This window comes from Medicago sativa, chromosome 1 (assembly GCF_051527215.1).
Source record: "Medicago sativa cultivar Bolivia chromosome 1, Bolivia_mono, whole genome shotgun sequence".
Classification (NCBI taxonomy): domain Eukaryota; kingdom Viridiplantae; phylum Streptophyta; class Magnoliopsida; order Fabales; family Fabaceae; genus Medicago; species Medicago sativa.
This window is the reverse complement of record NC_140749.1, coordinates 60,711,532-60,732,850: the sequence shown is the minus strand read 5'-3', so window position 1 is coordinate 60,732,850 and position 21,319 is coordinate 60,711,532. Positions and strand designations below refer to the sequence as shown.

Here is a 21,319-nt window from a genome sequence, read left to right as displayed (position 1 = left end):
TAACGAAAGTCGGGGTCTAACTCATCTTTACAAAATCGGCTTGGACGGTGATGAGTGTCTCCTCTTATGTGGTTACTTATAGTAGAAATGAGAGAATACCAACAACAATTTCTTTCCGAGGATGGATGCAATTAAAGAATGGATCTTCAATTATTCGTAACCATTTTCCATATGTGGAAGAATTTAGTTTGGTTCTTAGGATAGATTTTTTGTCTGTTAATATACTTTTGTCTTATGAAACTTTTATGTATATTGATATAATGTATTTTGCTTTAAAAATATGGATAGGGAATGTCTCAACTGATAACCGATTTGATTATACTCCTGATATTTCAAATAATTTCTATAAAACTCACATCCCTCAATATGATCCCTTGTAGGTCCAACAATTACATTTGTGTTTGCCCTGTTACACATAATATTTGATAATATTAAAGTATGTCACTCCTACTTGTAAGAATCGTAAACTTCAAGTCAAAGGACTACTCATTTTGGTCACCATGAGGATCACTTATAAAACTTACATAACTTGAAATTCTGGCACATAGAAAAGATGTTATACATGATGTCAAGACAAGTGCGATGTCAAGACCTCGTGATAACATAGATAACAAACAAGAAATAAGGCAGGAAGTATAAATGACACAAGATGTTTGTTGACCCAGTTCGGTGCAACTTCACCTACGTTTGGGGGCTACCAAGCCAGGAAGGAAATTCAATATAGTAGTATCAATTGGAAGCATACATAAAAACCCTCGGTCTACTGGCTTCTCACTTAATCACTACCCGTGTAATTTCCAGCTAAGTCTCTTCTAATCCTAGATATGAGATCCCCACTCAGTTCCTCTTAATCACAATCCCAGTGATCGTCCTAAAAGTGACAAAAGTAACGGAGACACTCTCCTAAACTAAGAATCAACTCGTGCTTACAAGCTTTGAGTGATTCAGAGTTTTACAACTCAACTACACAGTCTAACTCTAATATCAAACAGATACGAGAGTGACTCACAAATAACAAAGACAGACTAAAACCCTAATTGACTCTTTTGTGAATTGCGGCTTCAGTAACAAATTAGGTCTTGAGTCTTCCTTTATATAGCCTGATTGCAGAATGAGCTTGATGCACAAATCGGACTAGACATCCAGCTGAATCACGAAATTTCAGCACAAATATTCTGAAGCAGATCAGATGTTTCCTTAAATGTTGCAACAACATTCTTAAGGAACACGCTAAGTACAAACCACCAATATCTGCTTCTGGAAACACGCTTCTTGGTCAACTCTTCACGTGAAACAAATCTTCAGAGAATTTCAGGAATCTTCACGTTTTAGATTAATCTCCAAGAAAGCGAAACAAGGCACGCTATGATGTCGTGCCAACATGTCAAGACATCTTGCTAGAACTCTTTGTTTTAACAAAATGCATCCAACACATGTCTACAAACCTAACATAACTATTTTGTAAGATTCTCATTGAATCAATCTAATATGCATATTACTCTTAACTTTTGTACTTGTGTGCTGACTTGATATTGAATCATATTACCTCAACTCTATGTTTGTGATTACGTTGTGACTATGTGTAAATGTGTTTTGATCATGTATGAACGAAACCAATTAAAGTGAACAATGAGAGAATATGAATCAAAATAGTATAAAGAATGATGAGAGAATAATTGTAGAGAGAAAGTAGAGAGAAATTTTTGAGAGAAGTGAAAAATTAAGGGAGAAAATGAGAAGGAATATGTGTGTGTGCGTGTGTGTGGGAAGTGTTTAAAATTTTTACAGATGGCTTTAGCTACCACAAACTACAATGGTAATAAGAATAGTTGTTATGGACATTAGTGGTGGCTTTGGCCGCCACAACAATTATGAAAAGAAAAAAAAAGGGCAAAGTTTTCGGCGGACTTGGCCATGAAAAATTTGAATTTTTTTTTCTCCATGCAACAAAACTTAACAATAACAAAGATTACCACAAGAAACGACTAAATCGTAAAGGTCAAGGTCATTGAGGGACTAAGTGTGAAGAAGTAACGTGTTACTACCCACTCACAAAAAGTGCACAGGGACCCCAAATATATTACAAAAAAATTGCCTTAAAAGAATTGAATATTATACACCACTTACTCAACCAACAATTTGATAATAGAAAATAGCGTTATTCAAATACTTAAGGAAACCACATACCACTTAATACCAAACCGATGCATGACTTTTTTGTTGCCACGACCACTACTAAAGGACTAAACAACTGAAAACAAACCAAACAACTCGGGCGGTATTGCTAGAGCTGTCAAAATGGGTCATGTCCACCAGGCTGGCCCATCGGCCCTTTATTTTTGTGTGGACCGGGCCGTTAAAAAGGCATGAAAAAACAACCCTAACTTCTTAGGCTAGCCCATCAGACCTGTAGTTTACATTGGTCTGCCCTTTAAGAATACGGAAAAATATATAATTTATAAAATAGTTTTAATAAGTAAGATTGAATTATTTTATTATGTAAGACTGAATTTATTGTCTTCAAAGTTACACTCTGTGAGTTGTGATAAATATTATCTACTTTTGCATTGATGCTTTTGTGCTATTTATAATTTATCCCTTATGGATGTTGATTTAATAAATGTTTTATATATCTTTTGACTAAGTTTACAAACACATTGATTTATTTGATGGATAATAATTTATGTGATATGCAGTTGCATTGTTCTTAAAAAAATGTAATTGTATTGTTCATTGCATCTTTTTTTTTATATAAAAAAATAAAATACTACATTTTGAAATACAGTCGGGCTGGCCCATCGGCTCATGTATCCCACTACTAATTGGGATGGACTCACTTTTGGTAGCTCATGAATCAAGCAGGCTGACCCTCTCTAGCCCATTTATATGAGCTGACCCACCGAGCTGAGGCGGGTTAGGCCGGCCCAATTGACAGCTCTAGGTATTGCCAACTCCCACCCGAACCATATGAAAATATTGTACCACGCCAGAAGAGAGAAATCACATGTCACACATTAATTCAACTAGACGAACGACCCGTGCTAACGCACGGGTCATATCAAATGTAATATTTGACGGTAATGGGTAACAAAATTGTTTAGTTGAATGTCAAAATATTAAGAAGCATAGACGTTGGTACTGTAACATAACATAAAATTTTAATGGCATAATGTAGTAAACAAAACAAAAGTTGGAGCTTTTGCAATATATAAATAGTAACAATATGTCTTAAAAACAATAGTACAAAACAAAACACTACACATTACGGAAATCTTTCCTACAGACCACATTTGACGTAACATCGGTATCTTCCCCGTCTTGATCATAATTTTATGTCTTAACAAAAATCGATTTTGTGAACCTATAAGCAACAATCGTAGTCAACTATAAGTTGTATAATATGAAATGGTGCATTTATGGTTTATTCCAACGGATTATAAAAAAGGCAATATAAAATAATATTGCAATATTATTTCAAGGGATTATAAAAAAATGTTCAATTTTGTGTTTAATGGTTCTTTTATGGTTTATTTCAACGGATTATTAAAAAGGCAATATTAGATAGGCATGACAGATTTTAATGATATATTTCATGGAGCATTCATGTTTATTTCAACAGATTACAAAAAAGGCAATTATATTGGGAAATTCGAATCCCTATTTAGTCGAAATTTGAAACTTTGGTTGTATAATAATGTGATGCGATATTGCAATATTGAGAAGAAAGATTTTCTTTCGTTTTATGAATGACAACAAAAATATTATGTTGTAATATAAATAGGGATTCTAACTAAAAATTGTGCTGATATATTTTATAAAAAAATTTAATCAAGTTTCAAGAATCACATTTTACTTGCTAGCACATTAATCTGTTGTTCGTTATTCAATTAGAAAGGCAATATTGTGAAAATAAATTCAATTATTTCAAATATTAGAAATGCAATCAACGAATTATTTTTGAAAATATTTTATAATTCCTTTTTTACATAGTCAACTTTTAAAAGTAAATGAAAATTTATACCAATTAATTACATATTGATAGTCTTTAAAAGAGGAATTATATTGGGAAATTCGAATCTCTATTTAGTCGAAGAAATAATCCTTGGTTTATAATAATGTGCTGCGATATTGAGAAGAAATATTTCCTTTCGTTTTTGAATGACAACGAAAATATTATGCTGTAATATAAATAGGGATTCTAACTAAAAATTGTGCTGATTTATGTTATGAATTTTTTTTCATAAAGTTTCCATAATCACATTTACTTGCTAGCACATTAATGATGTTCGTTATTTAAAAAAAAATTCTTTCTAAATAGAGGTTTGTCTAAAACTTTGAATATCAAATCCATGTTTTTGTGGAAGATGTTGAGTGTTAAACAAAATCAATTATTCGTTATCCGCACATTTCAATGTTTGGAGGGATAAGGAAGCAATTAGCACAAAAATAAATAAATCATTACTGGTTCGCCGCTATTGCAACACACTATTTTTTTTATAGAAATACAATCGGCAAAATTATAACACCGGTAAAAAATTATCTAAATAATGGCAACACCGCAATTTAGATAAAAGAAAGCAATATTAAACGCAACACCAATTTCAAACAAAAACGAAATTAAGTAAGTAAGACATGAAATTTTATTCAAGGAAAAGTTGCTTGAATAAGGATTACAAAATATAAACTTAATTGACGAAGTACTTAATCAAATATTCAAGGAAAAGTTAACTTAAGAAAAACAGAAATTAAACAAAAATTAGTTCCACCAAGAGACCGCGTTCAAATTTCTATTTCATGAATCACGAAGGTAAAGAGTCTCGTTCTTTCCAGCAGATGGTGCACCAAGCTGTATGCGGGAACCTTGACGAAGATTGCGAGCAAGAACCATTCTCTTCCACCCACCTCCAATTTTGAAATGAGCATAATTAGTATTGTCATAAATCAGAGTGCAACCCCACACGTTGTCATTGTCATCCACAATCTTCAAAGCTGTAAAATTAATCTAATCATGGACAAAAGGGGATGGTAAGACATCAAAGTTATTGAAAGGAACAACATGTTTCTCAAGCTTAAAAATCATTGGTGGGGTAAACCTAGGAATTGACATATTCCTTCGAAATATATCCTTCAAATGGATAACAAACTTATCCATACCAACAAACACCACAGTCACCCAGGATCTGAGACAAACACCATAGAAGTCTTTTAGGGCATGCCAACCCGTAGTCAAGTAAATGTTGCCATTGAATCTCTCCAAAGTCATGAACAAACGTTTTTGGCAAGAGAACCATGCCCTAATTTAAAAAAAAAATACGAACCAACATGTTAATAGATGAATCCGAATGGAAAGGATGATCCGAACAAAAGCATTTGGAAAGAAAGCCTTACGTGTAGAGTATCAAGCTCAACGACATACGTCCTGTACTTTGTACGGAGATCATTGACAACCTTCTCAAGTTCGGATGTGGGATTTGGGTTCAACGGGGCTGACAACAAAACACCGATAAAAATGTCAGTATTACGATAACAAATTTTAATTTTGTATTACAGCATGATAAGAAATTTAGCAAACCCTAAAACTGTTAAAGCATGATAAGACAGCAGAGTTTGTACGTCATTGTTGGTCATGGTTCTGTGAATGTGATGAGATTTGAAAGGATGAGAGAAAAAGCAGAGTGAATAAACCTTGTTTATATTTCAGGTCTATTTCAACGGAATATAACAAAAAGAAATAATAGTTATGCAATGGTTGTGAAAAAAAAAGTTTGATTTATTGTATAAAAAGGCAATATTAGATAGACAAGAATAAAATTTCGATTTTTTAAACATCTATTCATTGGGAAAAAAAAATCGATTATTTCAAATATTAGAAAGAGAATATTACAAAGGCAATATTAGATAGGCAAAAATAAAAATTCGATTTTTTAATCATCTATTGAGTGTGAAAAAAATTTGATTATTTCAAATAATAGTTGACTATGAAAATTTATACCTATTAATTACACATTGATAGTCATTAAAAGAGGAATTATATTGGGAAATTCGAATTCAATATTTCAAGGTAATTAAAAGATTAATTTAGGGGTAAATAAGTCATTAGAGATTGTAAAGGAGTTTAAAGAGGGAAGTATTAGGTTTGAGATGAAGGGCTGAGATTAAGTTTGATCTATCCAACGGCCAGCATTCATTGCCGCCAAAAGTGATTAGGTTAAAATTAGGTTAAATGTTGCTAGATCAGTTAAGCTTTATGAGTAAGAGATATCGTTTGTTTGACTTTTTGGCTTTTGTGTTTTGTTTTTGTTTTTGTTTCAAAACATTTATATTTTTCCATTCTATATGCACACTTTGTTTTTGTTTCAAAACATTTATATTTTCCCATTCTATATGCACACTTTATAGTCAAAAGAGCGTAAAAAAGAAGACAAAATATCCCCATGTATAACTAAAAAATTAATAGAGTATCACAAATTTGATTTGATGCACTTAAAAATATTACCATTTTGAGATGCTCTAACTCTAGTAGTCATCATATTTTTATAGTCAAAAATATTTTAATTTTAGCTTTATGATTATGATGATTCCTTAAAAACACAAGTGATATAAGAAGTAAACCATTTTGAGATGCTCTAACTCTAGTAGTCATCATATTTTTATGGGTCATGTTAACTTGTACTCTTAGGGCACATATTAAGCAACCTAAAAATGGAAACATTTTCTTAAATTTTGTGCATTCAATTATTGAAAAGTAAAAAAGTTAAAGTCAAATGCATTAATTACAATAGAATATTTCTATTTTTAATCATTAACTTGTGCCAAGGCACAAGTTAACATTTCCCTATTTTTATAGTCAAAAATATTTTAATTTTAGTTTTATGATTATGATGATTCCTTAAAAACACAAGTGATATAAGAAGTAAAAATGAAAAAAAAAAAAAAAAAAAAAAAAGGGTCGGTCAGTCCACTTGCTAATTGTAGTTGGTGTTTGATTGTGTAAACCTTGTATTCCACATTTTGCAATTCATTTCCACTTCTTGTGGCCAACTACCACTTAAGTTTGGTTTGGTTTCGTGTTTTGTGTCCACACAAGCACAAAGGTGACATCTCAAGAAGGTACTAACAAAAGAATATGCCACGTAGCAAAATATTAGCCGTTGATTTAGATCCAACGTTTGTTATAATTTATCCACCAACCCCGTAACACTCTTTCATGCATCACTACCACCCCTTATTCCCACCTACCAAACACCAACGCACAAGATTTCAATTGGCCCCCAACGTAGTACATTTTCCTTTTTATTTTTTAATCAAAAATTTTTCTTTATATATTCCCACTCTATCTTCATCACTCCCTCAGGAAATCAATACATCATTGTTCATTATTTCCCACCCAACCCTACATAACATTTCCTCTTATCTTATCATCTCATCATCATAGTTATTACTTTCAACACCCCCTCTTCCTTCCTTTAAACTACTGGTAAAATATCCGTGCATTCGTTATTATGGAGGGAATTACCAATGGCCATGTTGAAGCAACCTTTTGTTTGGGCAAAAATGGTGGTGATCCACTCAACTGGGGTGCGGCAGCGGAGTCATTGGCGGGGAGTCATTTGGATGAGGTGAAGCGTATGGTGGAGGAGTATCGTAACCCGTTGGTTAAAATCGGCGGTGAGACGCTTACCATTGCTCAGGTGGCTGGAATTGCTTCCCATGATAGTGGTGTTAGGGTGGAGCTTTCGGAGTCGGCGAGGGCTGGTGTTAAGGCAAGTAATGACTGGGTGATGGATAGTATGAATAATGGTACGGATAGTTATGGTGTTACCACTGGTTTTGGTGCTACATCTCACCGGAGAACTAAACAAGGTGGTGCCTTGCAGAAGGAGCTAATTAGGTAAATAACTACTACTAATTAATAAGTACTATTTTAATATTTTAATAACTTTATGTGCACTTCACGTCTATATCATGTGTTGCATTTCGTATTAACATGTCATTAATTCTCCAATATCGTCAACATGTTGATTAGGAGTTCCTTAGATTTTTGTAAAAAAAAAAAAAAAAAAACTTTGATGTATTCTTAATTTTTAACAAATGAATGTGTTGATATTTTTTTTTAAACTCAGTATCCGATCCAATTAATTAAAAATATCGATTTTCTAAAACTTTTTGGTTGCTTAAAATAATGTTTTGCGATTGAGAGATGTTCATATTTCATGTTTGATAGAATCTCGAATATGATTCCAATAGAATCTCGAATATAATTATCTTCCTAATTAGAGGAAACTCTTGGTAGAAAACAAAAATAAATAAAGTTGAATATTAAAAAAAATGAATATTCATTTGTAACTTTTTTTTTTACAAACTTTTTCCATATTTGGTACTCCCTCCGTCCCGGAATATCTGACCCATTTTCTAAAAAAAAGTGTTCCAAAATAACTGAGCCATTTCAATTTTCAATACAACTTTCATCATTCCCAATACAATATAACTCTAATTGATACTACTTTCATCATTCCCAATACAATATATTCCACTTTCCCCTTTATATATATATTTTTTTTAATCTGTGTGAAAAACTAAACTGGCTCAGATAAAACGGGACGGAGGGAGTATTGCTTTTTTGACAAAATATTTGGTATTGCTGTATCTGCTTTATTTATTTATTTTATGAATTTACCTTTTAATTTAAGCTCTCTCTTTTGACCAAATACGAAAATTGATAATTAATTAGCCAAATCCTTTAAAAATATTAGGGAAAACCCTTTAAAATATAGTTCTTGCTTAAAACTATTTTATAAGAAGATTGGTTGAGGGATCGTTATCGGACTGCGTATTTGTTTTCACTTTTCATGATGTCAAACAATACTTTTTAAGTTAGCATGTCAATGGTGTTAAGTATATATTTTTTAAGTTAAATTAAAGGATAAGAGCTTTCTTTAATTTTATTTATGCACACCTAATGTTGGTAAACAAACGATATTTGATATGAAGTTATAAATATTTTTGCTTCTCACAAAACACAAAAGTATTGCAGATGAACTGAGAAAATACCCAATTCAAAAAATGAAATACTTTGTCAAAAAAAATGAAATACTTAAACCACTAAAAAGGACAATGACTAACTCAATTATCACTACCATTCTTGGCCAACTATAATTAATAATGGTTTAGGCTTTCTGTAAAAAATAGATGTTTTAGCAACTTGCTTAATTATATTATTTTTATTGATTCTCATAACCAAGAAAAGATGTATACAATATGATAACCCAATTGCTTGCCTTAAAACAGAAAGTTGGGAATTATTTGAAGGATTTTTTAAAAGATCAATCAATATAAATAATCTCCATCCTTCAAAAAAAAAAATCTCCTTTTCACCAAAAAGAGTTATAGGATATACTAGTATTGTATGAAAGAAACTAATTTTTTGTGGGATACCTTAAAAAAAAACCATTTAACTACATTTCCTTTTAAAAAAATCATTTTTATTTTATTAATAATAAAAACCTTCCATTTTGTCACCAAAAAAAAAGTTGGTCAGAAAAAGACTACAAAATACGAGTAATAAATTTTGTACCAAACAAAGGCCAAGGTGAGACGTGGTCCAGTGCACTGAGTTTGAAACGGTTGAGTAGCGAGTTAATTATCAATTAACAACTAATTAACTAATATATTAGTAATCTTTGGGTTAGCTAAACATTAGGACAATACAAGTGGTTTGCACGTGATATGTATTTGTTGACTGCCTAACCTTCTACCATTCTTCCAAATTCCTAATTCCTAACTCACCATCTTTGACCCTACAATTTACTAAAATCGTCACCTAACTATATATTATATGACTTGGTCAATGAATTGATGTAGCATAACTAAAAAATAACTAGATCTTTTAACTAATAGTACATAAATTAATCATACTAGTCAATGAGCCCGGATACATTAGATTATCATAAAAAAAAAATGTGACTTAGTCAATGAATTCATAATTCTTATATTTTTTGTTCTTGTTAATTTCAGGTTTTTGAATGCTGGAATATTTGGCAATGGTACAGAATCAAATTGTACACTACCACATACAGCAACAAGAGCTGCAATGCTTGTGAGGATTAACACTCTTCTTCAAGGGTATTCTGGTATTAGATTTGAAATTTTGGAAGCAATCACAAAGCTCTTGAACAACAACATTACCCCTTGTTTACCACTTCGCGGTACAATCACAGCTTCCGGTGATCTTGTTCCACTGTCTTACATTGCGGGTTTGTTAACCGGCAGACCTAACTCTAAAGCCGTTGGACCGTCCGGAGAAATTCTCAATGCCAAGGAAGCTTTTCAACTTGCCGGCATTGGTTCTGATTTCTTTGAATTGCAACCTAAGGAAGGTCTTGCTCTTGTTAACGGAACTGCTGTTGGTTCTGGTTTAGCTTCTATTGTTCTATTTGAGGCAAATGTACTAGCAGTTTTGTCTGAAGTTATGTCGGCAATTTTCGCTGAAGTTATGCAAGGGAAACCAGAATTTACCGATCATTTGACTCATAAGTTGAAGCATCACCCTGGTCAAATTGAAGCTGCTGCTATTATGGAACATATTTTGGATGGAAGCGCTTATGTTAAAGCGGCTAAGAAGTTACATGAGACCGATCCTTTGCAAAAGCCTAAACAAGATCGTTATGCACTTAGAACTTCACCTCAATGGCTTGGTCCTTTGATTGAAGTGATAAGATTTTCAACCAAGTCTATTGAAAGAGAGATTAACTCGGTCAACGACAACCCTTTGATCGATGTTTCAAGGAACAAGGCCATACATGGTGGTAACTTTCAAGGAACTCCTATCGGAGTTTCAATGGATAACACTCGTTTAGCTCTTGCTTCGATCGGTAAACTCATGTTTGCTCAATTCTCTGAGCTTGTTAATGATTTTTACAACAATGGTTTGCCTTCGAATCTCACTGCAAGCAGAAATCCAAGTTTGGATTATGGTTTCAAGGGATCTGAAATTGCCATGGCTTCTTATTGCTCTGAGTTACAATATCTTGCTAACCCTGTCACCACCCATGTGCAAAGTGCTGAGCAACACAACCAAGATGTTAACTCTTTGGGTTTGATTTCTTCTAGAAAAACAAACGAGGCTATTGAGATCTTAAAGCTCATGTCTTCCACTTTCTTGATCGCACTTTGCCAAGCAATTGACTTGAGGCATTTGGAAGAGAATTTGAGGAACACTGTCAAGAACACTGTTAGCCAAGTTGCTAAGAGAACACTCACAACTGGTGTCAATGGAGAACTTCATCCTTCAAGATTTTGCGAGAAAGATTTGCTCAAAGTTGTCGACAGGGAGTATGTGTTTGCCTATGCTGATGATCCTTGTCTAGCTACATACCCTTTGATGCAAAAGTTGAGACAGGTTCTTGTGGATCATGCATTAGTGAATACAGAAGGAGAGAAGAATTTGAACACATCAATCTTCCAAAAGATTGCAACATTTGAGGATGAGTTGAAGGCTATCTTACCAAAGGAAGTTGAAAGTGCAAGAACTGCATATGAAAATGGACAAAGTGGAATTTCAAACAAGATTAAGGAATGTAGGTCTTATCCATTGTACAAGTTTGTTAGAGAGGAGTTGGGAACAGCGTTGCTAACCGGTGAAAAAGTGATATCGCCAGGTGAAGAGTGCGACAAATTGTTCACAGCTATGTGCCAAGGTAAAATTGTTGATCCTCTTATGGAATGTCTCGGAGAATGGAACGGCGCTCCTCTTCCAATTTGTTAATTTGCTCAATCTGTTTCTTGGAGAAGTGATTTCTTTATATATTTGTAGCAGACTAGTAGTTGCTTTGAGAAGCAATTGGTTTGTCTATAAGCCTATGGTAAATGACAAATCAATATCCTTCTGATAGCATCGTTTATTAAGTTTTTCCTTGATGTTAAGGAACTTTTAATTGTTTTTGTAATAGAATTTCATTTGTTTGCCAAAACTTTGGGTGCAAATATCATATGATACGTGATCCTTGATGTAAATGGTGTTTTTTCCATGAATAAAATAGTGTTTCAACCATGAAAAATGTATTACATTTTTGTCATTCATTGTCTCTATTTTTTTAGAAAAAAATCTTAATACAAATAGTAAAATTTTGAAACTAACATAATGCTGACAGTTGCGAAACACATGCCAAAATGTCATCAATGATATATTGGCAGTAGATCTTACATCACACAGACAATGTTATAAAGCTAGTTTGAGATACATTCCAAAATCAAACAAAAATAGAACATATAACAATAGTAAAAACAAAATTAGGATTCTCTGCACTCACCTCTTTCTTTACCTTGTAAATATTTTTTTACTGACAATATAAATCATGGTCTGTATGATATAATGAGAGCATATATAATAGCTCACACATGATTAACTCCACAGACTGCACTGCACCAAATAGTAATGATAAATAATAGTGACACTGACAGTAGTAAATACCGGTATCTAAAAATGCAGCAATCTGTCCAGAAACAATTGTAATATTGAAGCATGCTGATTTTTTTAACATAGGAGTGAACAAAGTCAGTTTGATATAGTAGAAGCAAATCATATTTAAGGATCGATCTACTCTGTCTTGTTGAGGAGAATCTACTTGATGGTCTACAAAAATATGTTGCTGGGACAGGAAAAATATAGTGCAAAGGAAAGGAGCATTTAATAAGATCAATACTTACTTAGCACAATACCAAATAAAAAATATTTGGTTGGACACACAAATGATAAAAATTAAAAAAGAAAGAAATTAAATGATATGACTAACTTTTTTTTTTAATTTTTATCATTTGTGTGTATGTGTGTGCCCTAAATATTTTTTATTTTGAGTTGTGTCCAAGTAAGAATGATTCGTCCAACAAAACTATGATAGATCGACTATTTTCTTTTTTAAAAATTGATATAACATAATTAGTTATTTGATTGAATATAGAAATGTAAAATTATAAAAACAATAGCTTTAATGAAGGACTTTTGAAAGAAAAAAAAATCCTCTTTTTATATATGTATATATGAATAAAAAAATTAATTACTTTCTAACTTAGTGTTTGTTCTCACGTTCACATAAGTCATGACCGCATACGTGCGGAGAGACAGAAGCCACACTTTCTAACTTCAAAGATCCCATACTAGTCGTACATTAGGACATGGGATTTCAACCAAGGCATAAACAAAATAGTTGATATGAAGCGTAAAGACTCGTGCGATTTTGGTATAAGTGACGTTTTGAAAGTTTTCCAAAAAACGTGCAAATGAAAACAAAACACGCTAAAAAGACTCTTGCTGGTTTGTGGGGTCAGTCGACAATCATGAAAGCAGTCTGGGATGTTACATAACCGCCTTCCAATGAAAGACAACTTGACCTAGAGGGCAGTGATTCCAATCACAACTTAGTCTTGTGTGGGAAATTGTGGTAATATGGAGGATGCAACTCATCTTTTCCTTCATTGCGATTTTCTCCATCAAAGCTTGAATTGCTGTTTTTGATTGGGTAGACTTTGTTATAGTAGCTCTTTATCGTATCTCTAACCATTTAACGCAGTTTAGCATTTTGGGAAGCTTCTCAAAATACAAATGTGATATTCTTATTTTGGTATGGTTCTCCAATGTTTGGATTATTTGGAAAGAAAGAAATGATATGATTTTTAAAGATAAAGTTGATTATATCCACCACCTACTTGACAAAATTAAGGCCCTTTTTTTTAGATGGCTAAAGGCAAAACACGTCAACTTTGCTTTTAGTCACCACATGTGGTGACTCGATCCTTTATCATGCTTTTAATTTTTCTTAGCATTGCTTTTGGTTTTTTTTCCCTTTATTCGATGTACAACTCTTTTCCTTGCTTCTCTCTAGCACTCCTTGTAGAGAGAAAGTAAAGTTGTTTGTTTTTTTTGAAGAAGCTAAATTAGCCCACCCAAATTGACAACAGAGAGAATCAAATCGAAGACCTTGAGGAAGAACACACTTTCATGCCCCCGAACCAATACAACTAGACCAACCTAATAGGTTAAGTAAAGTTGTTTGTTAATTTAATTCCATTTTAGTTTCTTTAAAAAAAAATATGGTAATTATTTACGTCCATCTTCATACTTGTAGTGCATATTTTTGTCCTATTTATTGTAGTTATATTTTATAGACACTACACATGTGTTTATTTGTCTTACTTACAAAGATACATGCACATCATCCATCAACAATGTTATTTTATCGACAATGAAAATTGAACTCACGACATCGCAAGTGTGTGAACTCCTAGTCAACCGAGTCAACATTCATTGACTATATTATGTTGTATTTATATATTTTTTATTCATTAAATTTACTATTAATTTTCTCATTGTAATTTTTTTAAGTGATTTTTTTTTAACCTATGTCATTTTTTTAATTATTATTTTTGGATAGATGGAGAGCCTAAGTCCAAAAGGAAAACTACACCAAAATTAAACAAGGAGTAGCAACTCCTCTAATATCAGAAGAAAGCAATTGAGTCGGACAAAACTCATAAGCAATCCAACCAGGCACGGATGCACTCTATCATAATTGGGGTCAGCTGACCCCACTCCATCTATTTTCCTATAACCAAAAGTATGGTATTTTCATTTGTTGACCCCATTTAAACTTTTGTCTTGACCCCACATGACCACTTAATACATAAAAAGTAAAAACACAGATGAACTGAATGCATTTTACAGGGAATGATGAATTGAGTTACAATAAAAATTGGGCTATGTGTTTTAGTTTTTAAAATAAAAAGAAAATGCTCTAATAAAAAAAATTAAAGTGGCAAGTAGATGAAAAGTTTAGCGTCAATATATGAGGGAAGAAAATCATACAACAGAGAGAGCAATTATGATCCTATTTAAAATGATATATTTTTTGTTATCTCCAATTTTTTGTTTAAAGATACTAATGTCATAACTTATTTTCAAGTTAAATATGTTTTTAGTCTATAAAATTACAAATTTTTTAAGTTTAGTCCTTCCAAAAAAATTATTCAATTCGAGTCTCTATCTGCATATATGTACGAACTAAAAATATTCATTTATATATATAATTCAAAATATGAATTATTCTACAAATCACAATATTATGGAGGAATAAATTTTCTCTACCAAGAAATTATCATAAAATTGAAATAAGATTAGACTGAAAAACTCATAATTTTGTAGACACTGAAAACATGTTTAACTCGTCACTTTTTCAGTTTTGAATTTATATATTTTTATATAAATATTATGATAAATGATATTGACCCCACATGTTGAGATTTCTGGATCCGTCCCTGAATCCAACCATCACGAGAATCACACATTATATGAGCCAAAGCATCGGCACAAACATTTGCTTCACGATACGAATGACAAATTTTCACCTCCTAATCCATATCAATGAGTCTTCAAATGCACTGAATCATACTTCATCCAACAGTGTTTCTTGATGAATCCCGCTTAAAGCATTTAAGAACAATATTGAAGGTGACTAATCTTTGTATTTTTTATTTTTTTGGTTGAAGAAACTAATCTTTGTAATTTGTTCTCTCCAAGAAATTCAATTCAATTTGATTCAAATTTCGTAAAAAAATATATATAAAAACTAAATCATTAATTTTTTTTTTAGGGTAAATCAACTTATAATTAATTCATTTTTTTCCATCCATAATCCGAATAAAGAAGAGCAAGAGCTGACCATTTGCGCACTCCGCACCCGAATCTTTTTAACATCATTATTAAATTATTAAACAAGAAATAATAAATAAATAATAATTTGGTATTATTCTTCTTTTCTTCTTCTTGTTCAGCGTTGCATGTGAAGAATCAGAAACAAACAACACAGCGTAATGGCTTCTCAGATCCTCAGAAGAACACTCGGAAGCCGCTATTTCGCAAACCACAGACCTTTCTCTTCCGATTCCACTCCGATCCGCGCCACTCTTTTCCCCGGCGATGGTATCGGTCCCGAAATCGCCGATTCCGTCAAACAGGTTCGTTTCTTCCCTTTACTTTTTCATGCGATCTACTCATGCTTTAATTTTGGATCAATCGATGTTTTTTTATTCGAATCCATACATGAATTGCGTATTTGTTGTTTTCTGATTCTAATTGTTGTTGTTGTTGTGTTGTAAATAACTTGAATTTCGAAAATTAAGCTTTTGTATTTTCAAAACCAACGAAAATGGAGATGATTTGAATTTGAGAAAATAAAATTGAAAACTATGGTTCAGTTCATGTTTGAGCATGCCATGTGAAAACTGTTGACCTAAGGTTTCCGTCTGTTTGTATGGTTTCTCTGTTAATTATTTCTATTGCAATAATTAGATATTCCAAGCTGCTGATGCACAAATAGAATGGGAAGAGCATTATGTAGGGACTGAAGTCGACCCTAGAACAAAGAGCTTTCTGACATGGGAAAGTTTAGAATCGGTTAGGCGGAATAAGGTTGGCTTGAAAGGGCCAATGGCCACCCCTATCGGTAAAGGGCATCGTTCACTAAACCTTACTCTAAGAAAAGAGCTTAATTTATATGCCAATGTTCGACCTTGCTACAGCCTTAATGGATACAAAACTCGATACGATAATGTTGATCTCATCACAATCCGTGAAAATACCGAAGGCGAGTATAGTGGACTTGAACATCAGGTAAATTTCACAACAATACATGTCACATATCATAATCCTAATTGTGATTAATATAATTTGTCTAGCAATTTTGGGTTACAGGTTGTGAGGGGTGTAGTAGAAAGTATCAAAATCATTACACGTCAAGCAAGTATAAGGGTGGCTGAGTATGCTTTTCACTACGCCAAGGAACATGGAAGAAAGAGAGTGTCTGCTATACACAAAGCCAACATTATGCAAAAGACTGATGGTCTTTTCCTCAAGGTCTTTTAATACGTGAAAATGCCTATCAACAAAGTCTCAATCTTTTTCTGTGAATACTAATATTGAATGTTTGTTTTTTTATTATTTTTAGTGTTGCCGCGAGGTTGCAGAGAAATATCCTGAGATAGTGTATGAGGAAGTTGTCATTGACAATTGCTGCATGATGGTAATATTGGTGAATTGGATGTAGGATACAACTGCATTTCGACTTTTTTTTTTTCCTCTATGTGAAATTGTTACACTGGTTAATTTTTCGACTATCCATAGCTTGTGAAGAATCCTGGGCTCTTTGATGTATTGGTGATGCCTAACCTTTACGGTGATATAATCAGCGACCTCTGTGCTGGCTTGATTGGAGGATTGGGCTTGACACCAAGGTTTTTTTTCTTTTGAATTTTGGGCAAAGAAGTCTAGAAGCCACAGTTATATCATCTGACAGCATTTTATATATTTTGCAGCCTTAACATTGGTGAGGGAGGTATTGCACTAGCTGAGGCTGTACATGGTTCAGCACCTGACATTGCTGGAAAGGTGAGTTGTGCAAATACTTTTAAACCATATATTGTTTGTCCTAATTTTTTTTCTTCTTCTTTTCCTGTTTATAACAATATATGGTTTTTTGAGTGTCTGTTTTGTACTTGTGCGCCATATGCCCTTTTTAAGGCATTGGGTGAAACTATTAGGGCTATCTTTTGGCGGCTGGTGTAATCCTAGTTTAGGTGGTAAGTCAGCTAAGCTAGATTAGGCTTTGCTTAAATAGATCTTGGCCTGTACTGCAAAACTTCAGCCTGAGCTAGCTGTTATATTTTTTTTTTTTTGTGCGGGACTGGCCTAGCGTCAAGAGTCTATTTAGAGACTTGCATCCCTGCTTCAAATAAACCAAAAAACTTACAATAGTTTTTTAATTTCTAAAACTTTTAGTTTAATTATTTTGTTTTGTATAAAGTTAGAAAATTATGTTGAGTTATAACAAATTATGTTAGTATTATAAATTGTAATTTTGCATTTAAATTTGAAATAATAATAAACAAATTAACATTGCAGGCTCAAATAAGCTTTTTTAACTTCCTAGGCTTTAGCCCACTTAGTTATATATGCCTTTTTAAAAGCCTAAGCTTGTTCTATTTGCAATGCTAGATAAACTAGGCGAAGCTAAGAGGAAAATAGGCTAGACATTTGGTTTCTCATTAGTTGTCTGGTTTATTCCTTCTCCTAAGTTGTTGACAGATTATTATTGAAAACACAATTACTCAATTATAATGAACAAAATTACATGAGTTGAAAAAAATGACAAAACCATAGCTAATAGGAAAATAGGCTTGACATTTGGTTTCTCAGTAGTTGTCTGGTTTATTCCTTCTCCTAAGTTGTTGACAGATTATTATTGAAAACACAATTACTCAATTATAATGAACAAAATTACAAGAGTTGAAAAAAAATGACAAAACCATAGCAGTATTAGTTGGCAATTAGAGACTTACGGTTTTGAATATTAGCTTTGCTATACAGTACGAATAAATTAAAATGAAACGAGACATGGAAATGACTGACCATAAAGGAAAGATAGTGTAAAAGAGATGCCAATTGAGGGATTTTAAGGTTATCACATATTATTAGCGGAAATTTTGTGTATTTTGTACATGAATATTTCGTTATATTCAGCTTTCCCCTTTCGATATTGCATATGTGACTAAGGAAGGAGTCAACTTTGGTGGATGTGCATCTTTCTCATATATAGATTGTTAGATGATATGAAAAATGTCTTTTTTTGAAGGAATGAAAAATGTCTTTTAGTATCTTCTTTCTCACATATATTCAAGAATACCTCTTATGATTAGTTTTTTATTTTTTTATTTTTATTTTTTTTTTATAGTATCTTAAATTATCGCTTATAATTAAGTTATCATGAATTGTTTTCCTATTTAACTTTGATCAGGGTTCTTGTTTTTGTATAAATAAATGCTTACTCTTGTATCATAACCAGAACTATTCAACCATAATCATAATAGAAAGTTTTATATCTTTCTTTTTTCTCCTCCATTATCTAAAACCATATGAATTTAACACGGTATGAAAGTGGGTATCGTCTTTCATAACCTAACCTATCGCTTTTCTGTTGTTGAGTTCCCCAAAATCTAGAAGTATAATAAGCCCAACCCATTCTGTCTCTAAAATTTTCTTTATTAATAGTATTTTTAGGTCTAACGCACCGTGAAAATTTCTGTGCGGTTCCTTTCAACCACAACCAGTGTAACATCTTTGTTTTCCACTTTCTTCCACTGTGTTGCCCCTCTTCGCTCATTTAGTCACTTTTTTCTTTTTTGGGTGTTACCAGGCCTGTGCCCCTCTTCGTTCATTTAGTCACTTTTTTCTTTTTTGGGTGTTACCAGGCCTGTGCCCTGTTTCATCTTAAGTTTCCAAACTCTGCAGCCATGTCTTTTTTCTGTGTATTTAGAATCATTCATTTTCTGGCCAAGTCTGCCTCCATCAGCAGCCGGTGGAAACTCCAATGATTTTTTCAACTAGACCACCACCATCAGAACTGCGTTCTTTGTTCCACCAGTCCCTTAAAGCTAAGGAAAATCAGGACTAATATGTTCCCTCGTGTGTTTTTTTTCTTCCTGCATCTGTCTCCTCACTTGCACGCAGCAACATCCATGCATCTCTGTGCACAGATTGGTTCCTTTCTTCCTTATCTTGTAGTATCTCTTAAAGTCACTGTTGTTTAACCAATTTTTCTGTGTATTTATGCAGAATTTGGCAAATCCAACTGCTTTGCTGCTGAGCTCTGTCTCAATGTTGCGCCATTTGGATCTCCATGACAAAGCAGATCGGATTCAAAATGCCATTCTTAACACAATTGCTGAAGGGAAGTACCGAACTGCTGATCTTGGTGGCAGTTCAAAGACAACTGAATTTACAAAAGCAATTATTGATCATCTTTGATTTTTTGCTTTGGTGTCAGCAAGAAATTGTTAATTGTGATTTTGTTTCAGTCAATTTTATTTTTTTTTTTATTTCCCCAAGTGTTTTGGAGGAGTGGGATTTCCTCAGCTTAATGGGTAAAGCATCTACATATGCGACATTACAACCAGAGGCAAGGAATGGACAAGCATTCAAATATTGGTTTTCCCCTGCTGTCTAATGACATTGGGAGGGGGACCTTCAAAATGCACATTGATTGATAACCCTTGCTAGTCCATTTTGGTATTCATTGTCAATAATATAGCTAAATAAAGCACCTTTGCGACCATTACCTTTTTTTAATATTGTGATCATCGCCTTTTTTAATTGTGCAAGTTGTTTGCTTGCTCTAATTTTGCAAAATTCTTATTTGTAATAATAGCAACTTGTTTATGTTCCTGAGAGACGAAGTTGTTGAGTTATTGCCATTAATTCAATCATGTCATGGTTGGGTTTTGTACTATATTTGTGTTTGAAATGCTTTCGGTCAATGGTTTACTGGCTCTACAGTGGAAAACATTTTTGCTGGAACAAAAATTCAACTCAAATCTCTCTAGTCAATAGTTATAGTGGCCACTATTGCAGTGTGGTGTTGCGTAGCGGCTCCTAGGCCATACAGAAAATTTAATTTCGTTGCTGTTTTGAGTAGCAGTTGTAGAGCCACCATTGGTGCTTTTGTGAAACTCTTGCAAAATTTATATTTTTTTAGAATTGTATTTTTGGTATGAACTTGTAGTCGTTCTCTCCATTTTTTTTTTAGCTTTAGTTATTTCAAATTCTGAATGACAACAAAATAAGCCCTCAAGCTTTAAAGTATACTTGGACGAGTTATTTTAAGTCAGGCTAAAATTTAAATTATGTATCATATAAATTTCTTGTATTGTTTTCCTAAATTTGACATAGCAGCCATACTGATACTTGCTCTATACTATAGTTGTTTGATTTGTGTTTGACGAGAATATTCAAGGATCTTACCAACACTGTATGAGCATAAAGGTTTACTTGAAACAAAAGATTTATTTACCCGTCTATCAAGTCAAGAATATTGATGCTCAATGAAATTTCACGATCTATTTAGTAACTTTAATTCTTCTCACTTTAGATTTTGTGCTGACATTGGGGTGGAACTTTCAGCTGGATAAATTTTCTTTGTAGAAAAAGAAAGCAGCTCCAGTATGAACCAAGTGGTTGAAATTTTTTCTAACTTTTCTCTTGCTCGAAGTTACTATGAAGATATGAGAAATTTTCTCTTATGCATCAGTTCTAACTCTAAGTATAGGATAAATGCTGGAACAGCAATGCCTTATATCATCCTTTGCTGTGTTTGTCTTTTGATTTATGTGTCGATTAGAAGGTCAAGACCCAAACCCACAAGTCCTAGATCATTGGAAACAACCCTTCATGGTAAGCTATTTTTTGTTATTTAATTGTTTTTTCTCCATATGCAATTTT

At 32.9% G+C, this 21,319-nt stretch overlaps 2 protein-coding genes across 2 annotated transcripts; both read left to right on the top strand.

The window, feature by feature from the left end:
* The first annotated feature begins 7,352 nt into the window (after positions 1–7,352).
* Positions 7,353–12,056, top strand: LOC146956015 (phenylalanine ammonia-lyase). Its single transcript, XM_085725721.1, has 2 exons — positions 7,353–7,891; positions 10,015–12,056. Exons 1-2 carry the CDS (start codon positions 7,503–7,505, stop codon positions 11,762–11,764), a joined length of 2,139 nt encoding a protein of 712 aa, XP_085581847.1. The 5' UTR covers positions 7,353–7,502; the 3' UTR covers positions 11,765–12,056.
* Positions 12,057–15,816: 3,760 nt separating this feature from the next.
* Positions 15,817–20,330, top strand: LOC146956014 (isocitrate dehydrogenase [NAD] catalytic subunit 5, mitochondrial-like). The gene is made up of 7 exons (XM_085725709.1): positions 15,817–16,005; positions 16,340–16,660; positions 16,742–16,903; positions 16,995–17,069; positions 17,171–17,280; positions 17,362–17,434; positions 19,658–20,330. Exons 1-7 carry the CDS (start codon positions 15,862–15,864, stop codon positions 19,847–19,849), a joined length of 1,077 nt encoding a protein of 358 aa, XP_085581835.1. The 5' UTR covers positions 15,817–15,861; the 3' UTR covers positions 19,850–20,330.
* Positions 20,331–21,319: the final 989 nt, after the last annotated feature.